Raw genomic sequence first — 8,789 nt, 5'->3', positions numbered from 1 at the left:
AAGTGGCCAAAATTCTTCGCGAATTGTAGATAATAAAAGTCTCCCACCTGCATGTAGCATCTTGCGATGGTAATGTTCTGCTAGTAAGTGAGCGAATGGATGAAAACTAGGAAGGAGTGCTGGATGTTTCGCTTGATATGGCAATTGAGATAGATTCAAGCGACCGCCGACCCTCAATACTTCTTCGCTGTCCAAAAATGGACTCATTTGACGAATGCGGGATTTTTTAGATAATGATTTACTATCTTTGAGTACCTTTATTTCAGTACCGAAGGCATCTTGCTGTGCAAGACGAACTAGTATCGTTTTCGCTTTTGACAATTCTTCCACAGATAATGATTCAACAGTTTGGGTTGTAAGGGGGGGGGGCTTCGTTCTGGTTCTCTTACGGAGATTTGTAATAAATCTTGAACAGTATCCAACAACATGTAGTAAGCGAGTGTAAGAAGACCACCGTAGAACTAATGAATTGATTGGTGAAGTCAGTTGTGTCACTGCAACCACACGTCGCACTTCCAGTTCGCCATCAATTGCATCAGGTGGAATAGACACTGGTCAAATGTGTGAAGGTTGTGATAACCAGCGAGGTCCTTGGGCCCATAGAAAACTTCAACTGACATTCCCCGCGATACAAGATCGGCAGGGTTTTCATGACCAGAAACGTGCATCTATTGACATCCATGAGTGAACTGCTGCACTTCTGCTACTCTGTTTCCTACAAACGTTTGCCAAGTATTGGGGGGTGATTGGAGCCACTGCAAAGTTGTAGCGGAGTCTGACCAGAAATATGATACAGACACATTAACATCTATGGATTGTTTTATTCGATCATACAAATGAGCAGCTAAAACTGCCGCGCAGAGTTCAAGTCGAGCCAAAGTTAGGCGTTTTAATGGAGCAACACGAGATTTAGAAGCAAGCAACTGGACTGTTATGTTTCCCAACTCATCCTCACAGCGAGCATAGCAGCACGCACCATATGCAGATTCAGATGCGTCAGCGAAGGTGTGCAGCTGTATTTTTGATTGAGAAAGAAACGCACAACGGGCTACCCTATAGGCAACGATTTTTGGTAAGTCTTGGTGATATTTCTCCCATTTCAGCCGAACCTTATCGGGAACAGGTTCGTCCCATCCTAATGGCAATAACCATAATTCTTGCATCAAAGTTTTAGCTCTGACGACAACAGGAGCGATGAGACCAAGCGGGTCGAATAATTTAGCAATGTCGGACAATATGGAGCGCTTAGTTGGTGGATCGGCACGATGCTGTATATGTGAATCAAATCGCAGATAATCTTCCGGCTCCCAATAAATTCCTAACGCTTTTATAGTTTCGTGGGGAGCGAACTGCAATGTAGATTTAGTGCCAATTTGATCTTCATTTAAGTCCTGCAAAACTTCGAGTCGATTTGAGATCCATTTGCGAAGAGTAAATCCTCCTCTCTGGAGCAGCTCAGCAAGTTGATGGCGTACGAGTAAGGTCTCTTCTACTGATTCGGCCCCCCCGATAAAATCGTCGACATAGAAATTTTTCTGCAGGGCTCGGCGTCCAAGTGGATATGATTCACCTTCGTCATTAGCTAGTTGACGAAGCGTACGAGTGGCAAGAAAGGATGAAGGAGCTAAGCCATAAGTGACGGTACGCAACTCGTACGTTTGAATGGGGTTGTCAGGAGAGAATCTCCATAAAATACGTTGGAATGGGCATCGATTGGGTGTACAAGCACTTGTCGGTACATTTTCTCTACGTCTCCAACTAGGGCGATTGGGTAGCTACGGAAACGAAGAATTATGGTAAGTAGATCGTCTTGAACAACTGGTCCAACGCAGAGAGCATCATTCAAGGAGTATCCGGAAGAGGTTTTTGCCGAGCCGTCAAACACAACACGAACTCTTGTAGAAGTGCTTGATTCCTTTATTACCGGATGGTGGGGTAAATAATACGCCTTGCAGCAACTATCATCATTGGGTTCTACTAACTGCATATGACCCAGACTGAGGTATTCCTTCATGAATTGATGGTATTCAAATTTCAAATTGAAATTGAGTTCTAAGCGTGCTTCTAAATAGGTAAATCTACGTAACGCGTTCGCTTTGGACTTGCCAAACAAAACATCGAAATCTGGCTTTCGAGGTAAGCGTACAATATATCTTCCTTCATGGTTTCTTGCAGCTGTTGTTTGATAGAGAGACTCACAATGGCGTTCTTCCACAGAGAAATTATCCTTAGTTGTCAGATCCTCCATTTTCCAAAACTGTTCCAACGATTCCTCCAGGGTAATCATGGACACTGCTACTACGTTGCGAGTTGGTGCTGTATTTCGCTTATATGAGTCTTCAGTTGCAGAACCTGCCACAATCCATCCAAATACACTGTCTATCAGAAGCCGTAGATCATTCTGAAGTTGCATGCGAGCTGCTGTCGGAAACAGCGCGTAAAAATGCTTGGCACCGATAACCAAATCGATCGGTTGGCATTTATTGAACGATGGGTCTGCTAGAAATACGTCCTTTGGAATCATCCATCCAGCTGTGTTTAAATTTTGAGCTGGAAGATCAGCAGTGACTTTATCCATTACAAGAAACTCAATTCCGAAAGAAAAGTTCTCCTTTCTGGACGCGATATGTGTGAAAACTGATTCGCGTATTGGTTTACACATTTGTCCAGCTCCTTGAATAGTAACGTTAACGGGATTTCTTTTCAGACGAAGTATTCGTGCCATACGCTCTGACATTAAATTTGGCTGCGATGCACTATCCAGCAATGCGCGCACCGGATGTGTTTGACCGTATGTATCCATCACGTTTACGATGGCAGTGAGTAAAAATACATTTTCGCGAGGGTGTTGAACTGAGGCACTCGTTTCAGCCGAAAGTACCAATTCCGTAGCAGCAACACTAGCTTGTTCACATGGTTCTGTAGCGTTCATTTTAATGGAAAGGGTAACATTTCTCGCACGTGAAGAACCATCATTGCTTGTTCTTTGGTTATTGCTGGTTTGTTGGTCTAAGTGCAAAGGAGTATGATGGCGCTGATTGCACTTCTTGCAATTGACATCACACGGGCAGTTGCGCACAAAATGATTTCCTTTCATGCAGTTGTGACAAAGCCGCTTAGAGTTGACCAGTTTCTGGCGTTCAGTCATCGACAGTTGGATAAATTTTTCACATCTAGGCAGGGAATGCGATTGGTTGCAAACGGGACATTTGATAGATGAACTGGCGGTAGAAGCGTATGAAGACATGCGAAACTGTGGATGTCTTTTGAAATGATTAGATGATGTACTGTCATTGTTGTTACACGTATTTGAAATAGGGTGCTGATTGACAGAAATGGACTCTAGAACTCGGGTTCTTCTTTGCAGAAATTCTATTAAACACGCATAGTTTGGATTTTCGACAGTCGAAGCGTGGTCTTCCCAGGCTTTGAGGGAATCATCATGGAGACGAGTACATAGCAGATGCTCGAGGATGGTACTTCATGAGCCTGTTGGTTCTCCTAGTTGATGCAGAATTTTCGTGTGTCGCTCGAATTCATCTACTAATCCATGTAAGGTAGCTGCGTTTTCTTTTTTCATACGTGGGACGTCGAAAAGTGCTTGAAAATGTCGCTTTTTCAAAAGATAATCATTTGAGTACCGTCCTTCGAGTGTTTCCCAAGCCAGAGAGTAGTTGGCAGAACAAATGGCGATGGACTCAATCAGAGAGGCAGCCTCCCCCTTGACGGCGGCTTTCAAGTAGTGAAATTTTTGAACTGGCGGAACGTCAGCATTATTGTGGATCAGTGCTAAGAAGGTATCATGGAAAGTAAGCCACTGTTCATAATTTCCATCGAACTCCGGAAGCGAAATGGTAGGAAGTTTGATACCAGAGAGAGCGGAAGTTTGAGGGCTACTAGTGGTAGGAAGCGGAGTAAATTTAGTAAGAAACGAAGCTTTTATTGTAAACAGCCTTGGCTCGAAATTGACACGAATGGATGCATGTTGCGCCTTACCTCCTTCGTCGGTAGTTTCATCTTCCAGTTGAGCTTGAATTTCCTCCAGGGTAGTCCACATATTGTTAAGATACTCAAGCCTCAATGGCACTTGTGCCGCATCCCGGTGCTCATCATAATTTTCCAGAAAAGCCTCAGCCCGACCCAACGCATCCATCATGGTGGCTCTCCTTGAATGTAGTTGAGGCAATCTTTGTTCGTCGGCCATTTTGATCGGAGCAGGTTTTCAGGAACAACGAAATCGTCGTACTGTATGAATGGCGATGTTGATCTACAGAAAAAGACCACGGTAGACCCGGAGGAGAAAATTGAAAAGCTTGGAAATGTACTCACTTTTTTCAAGGCAAGTAATGCCTTGAATTTATTATCAAATTCAGAAACAACAACAGATGGTAATGCCAGCGATGAATAGTTTTTAGTCCGTTAGGTCCACTCAGAAATCTGATGAACTGCGAGTCAAATCGAGATGACGGTGATGTAGATTGTAGGTACCAAACGAACTCCGAAATTTTCAACAAAGATAATCGCGGAAATAAAACAGGAATACGAATATTGTTTTCCGTTATCGAGATCGTCGAAGCAGGAAACTTGTGCATGCAAAACCAGAAAAACAGAAACGGAAATCTAGAGCGCACCTGATGGCATCTATTAAAATTTGGACAGAAACTAACCTTCTGACTGATTATATCAGGCCTTGCAAATATTTTCCAAAGAAATATGTCCAAATTTATGATGGCGACGCTCACTGATTCGCAGACGCTGAACGGCGTTGGTAAAATGGCGTTCCTATGTGCATCAAGCGTAATTGTCGCTCAGTGAATCGGCAATGGCGACCGTTTGCAACTAGATCCTGGTCACGGCACCAACTATGATCGCGCAATCGACCCTACGTTGTGTTTTCTCCTATCGATTCACCGATCCACTTCAGCGGAATAAGGATATTTCATAAATCGAGACGATGTTCACCGTTTGACGGCCAAAATACTAATAAGCTTTATTCCAATCGAACTCAATTAATTTACCTACTAAGTATCTAACTCGAGTAACAGTACAATGTTTATGGCAACTTATCGTTTTACTGGTATTACTACAGAAACATCTCGATTTACTATCAAATTCAACATATATATATATATATATATATATATATATATATATATATATATATATATATATATATATATATATATATATATATATATATATATATATATATATATATATATATATATATATATATATATATATATATATATATATATATATATATATATATATATATATATATACCTTTCCACTAAAATGAACGCTACAGAACCATGTGAACAAGCTAGTGTTGCTGCTACGGAATTGGTACTTTCGGCTGAAACGAGTGCCTCAGTTCAACACCCTCGCGAAAATGTATTTTTACTCACTGCCATCGTAAACGTGATGGATACATACGGTCAAACACATCCGGCGCGCGCATTGCTGGATAGTGCATCGCAGCCAAATTTAATGTCAGAGCGTATGGCACGAATACTTCGTCTGAAAAGAAATCCCGTTAACGTTACTATTCAAGGAGCTGGACAAATGTGTAAACCAATACGCGAATCAGTTTTCACACATATCGCGTCCAGAAAGGAGAACTTTTTTTTTTCGGAATTGAGTTTCTTGTAATGGATAAAGTCACTGCTGATCTTCCAGCTCAAAATGTAAACACAGCTGGATGGATGATTCCAAAGGACGTATTTCTAGCAGACCCATCGTTCAATAAATGCCAACCGATCGATTTGGTTATCGGTGCCAAGCATTTTTACGCGCTGTTTCCGACAGCAGCTCGCATGCAACTTCAGAATGATCTACCGCTTCTGATAGACAGTGTATTTGGATGGATTGTGGCAGGTTCTGCAACTGAAGACTCATATAAGCGAAATACAGCACCAACTCGCAACGTAGTAGCAGTGTCCATGATTACCCTGGAGGAATCGTTGGAACAGTTTTGGAAAATGGAGGATCTGACAACTAAGGATAATTTCTCTGTGGAAGAACGCCATTGTGAGTCTCTCTATCAAACAACAGTTGCAAGAAACCATAAAGGAAGATATATTGTACGCTTACCTCGAAAGCCAGATTTCGATGTTTTGTTAGGCAAGTCCAAAGCGAACGCGTTACGTAGATTTACCTATTTAGAAGCACGCTTAGAACGCAATTTCAATTTGAAATTTGAATATCATCAATTCATGAAGGAATACCTCAGTCTGGGTCATATGCAGTTAGTAGAACCCAATGATGATAGTTGCTGCAAGGCGTATTATTCACCCCACCATCCGGTAGTAAAGGAATCAAGCACTTCTACAAGAGTTCGTGTTGTGTTTGACGGCTCGGCAAAAACCTCTTCCGGATACTCCTTGAATGATGCTCTCTGCGTTGGACCAGTTGTTCAAGACGATCTACTTACCATAATTCTTCGTTTCCGTAGCTACCCAATCGCCCTAGTTGGAGACGTAGAGAAAATGTACCGACAAGTGCTTGTACACCCAATCGATGCCCCATTCCAACGTATTTTATGGAGATTCTCTCCTGACAACCCCATTCAAACGTACGAGTTGCGTACCGTCACTTATGGCTTAGCTCTTTCATCCTTTCTTGCCACTCGTACGCTTCGTCAACAAGCTAATGACGAAGGTGAATCATATCCACTTGGACGCCGAGCCCTGCAGAAAAATTTCTATGTCGTCGATTTTATCGGGGGGGCCGAATCAGTAGAAGAGGCCTTACTCGTACACCATCAACTTGCTGAGCTGCTTCAGAGAGGAGGATTTACTCTTCGCAACATCTCGATTTACTATCAAATTCAACATATATATATATATATATATAACATCTCGATTTACTATCAAATTCAACATATATATATATATATATATATATATATATATATATATATATATATATATATATATATATATATATATATATATATATATATATATATATATATATATATATATATATATATATATATATATATATATATATATATATATATATATATATATATATATATATATATATATATATATATATATATATATATATATATATATATATATATATATATATATATATGTTACGAAATACCAGATCCGGAACAGCAACGTCAACAGTAAAGAACCCATAGTTCAACATAGCGACAGCCGAGAGTCCGCCGACCAACGCAGCAAGGAAAATGCTGACACGGGGTAAACCCGGCATAGCAACCGTTCCAGCCGCCAACCACACGACATCGAAGACAACGTGGCCGATCGACGATATCGAACTTTGCTGAATTATCAAATCCAAATTAACAAAAGGTTCAGCCGACGACACGACCAGGCACTCTGAAGAAAAATCGGCTTGAAAAATGTCCGGTAATGATTTACCATCAGTTACCAAAAATTGAGCGATCCCTCGTATTTGATAAAAATTATCTTGTCGAGCAACACTGTTTAGTTGCTACGAGCTAGTTTCCAAGGAGTCTCAATACAAATAAACAAATAGTTTGCCACCGGAACATAACGGGGGTTTGCTGCAGGTAAATAATTCAATGAATTATACTAGCGAAAAATCGGACCTGGCTCATTTTCTTTCAGAGCAAAGTCGGTGTCCAATCTCTGCAAATTCACGGAAAATCTTGTCAATAAAGACTTCATCCAGAAAAAATGTCGAATATGACCTCCAGCCTTAGATGGCTGACATGAACGACATCACTAACTTCGAACATTTCCGCCGAAAAAGGAAACATTACCGCCTGATAGATTTGGTGTGTTAATCAAACATTTCTATGTCGTTGGCTGATTCGATGGAGCAAAGTCGGTTTCAGGTTTCCCATTGCTAAAAAAAATTGCCAAACGGATTCAAATAGTTGACACAGTCGGAAAATTCCGATACGATGAGATATTGTAAGCTAAATGGCGTAATGGAAAACCGACCGACTTTCTCAAGGGTTTAATACACTTATCTTGAAAATCAGATACATAATCCACATATCGGTACTAACATGTGATTAGGGCATATCATGAGATATGCCCTTTCGAAAGTTACGAAAAATAATGCTCATTACTCAAGTTTTAAACATGAAATTCAAGCATATAGCGCACAATTAGATTGGACTTCTATCGACGTCCGAGGTTGTAGAGCCGAGCAATGAGCATTATATTTTGTAACATTCGCAAGGGCCTATCGTGCGATATGCCCTTATCACATTTTACTACCGATATGCTAAGGACGTTTTGTCTATCACTGTCCTCTGGATTATCACACTCATTTTCGATACACCTGAGAAACCAACGTTCGCGTCATATCTTTCGACTAATGCACTGAAAAGTTAAAGATAACCTAATGATTTTAACTGGGATTTTAATTACTACAAGAAATAAAATGTTGAACTGATTTCATTAGGGATGCTTTATTATTTATACAACATTGATCACATGAATAATTTCCTACCGCTCCGACGAGATCCGAATCCGACTCGATGCCATTTGCCTAAAATCATTATCAGTTCTTGAATGCTGCTGAATTGGTGCTGGCAAACAAAAACAATGCTCAATTTCTTGTAATAATACAAGGAACTTGCAGCTCAGCTTGGCAGATACTTGTTGCTCGGCTTTGCAACGGGCATCCTGCAAAATAAAGGATTTGAAAAATCTCTCGTATGCGTATATTTTAGAAATACCTTACCTGAAACTTTTCTGACGAAGTCATTTTTCTAGTAAACACGGTCACACTTTGATTCATTTTAAGACTATTTTTATTTACCAACAAAATAA

General features: G+C 40.5%; 2 protein-coding genes across 2 annotated transcripts; one reads left to right on the top strand and one right to left on the bottom strand.

The window, feature by feature from the left end:
* Nucleotides 1-3,481: 3,481 nt before the first annotated feature.
* On the bottom strand, nucleotides 3,482-4,204 carry LOC131428891 (uncharacterized). The gene has a single exon (XM_058592951.1). It carries the CDS (start codon nucleotides 4,202-4,204, stop codon nucleotides 3,482-3,484), a length of 723 nt encoding a protein of 240 aa, XP_058448934.1.
* A 1,450-nt stretch (nucleotides 4,205-5,654) lies between these two features.
* Nucleotides 5,655-7,306, top strand: LOC131428890 (uncharacterized). Its single transcript, XM_058592950.1, has 2 exons — nucleotides 5,655-6,663; nucleotides 7,170-7,306. The coding sequence occupies exons 1-2, from the start codon at nucleotides 5,655-5,657 to the stop codon at nucleotides 7,304-7,306; spliced, it is 1,146 nt and encodes a 381-aa protein (XP_058448933.1).
* The last annotated feature ends 1,483 nt before the right edge of the window (nucleotides 7,307-8,789 follow it).

This window comes from Malaya genurostris, chromosome 2 (assembly GCF_030247185.1).
Source record: "Malaya genurostris strain Urasoe2022 chromosome 2, Malgen_1.1, whole genome shotgun sequence".
Classification (NCBI taxonomy): domain Eukaryota; kingdom Metazoa; phylum Arthropoda; class Insecta; order Diptera; family Culicidae; genus Malaya; species Malaya genurostris.
This window is presented reverse-complemented; position numbering and strand designations above follow the sequence as displayed.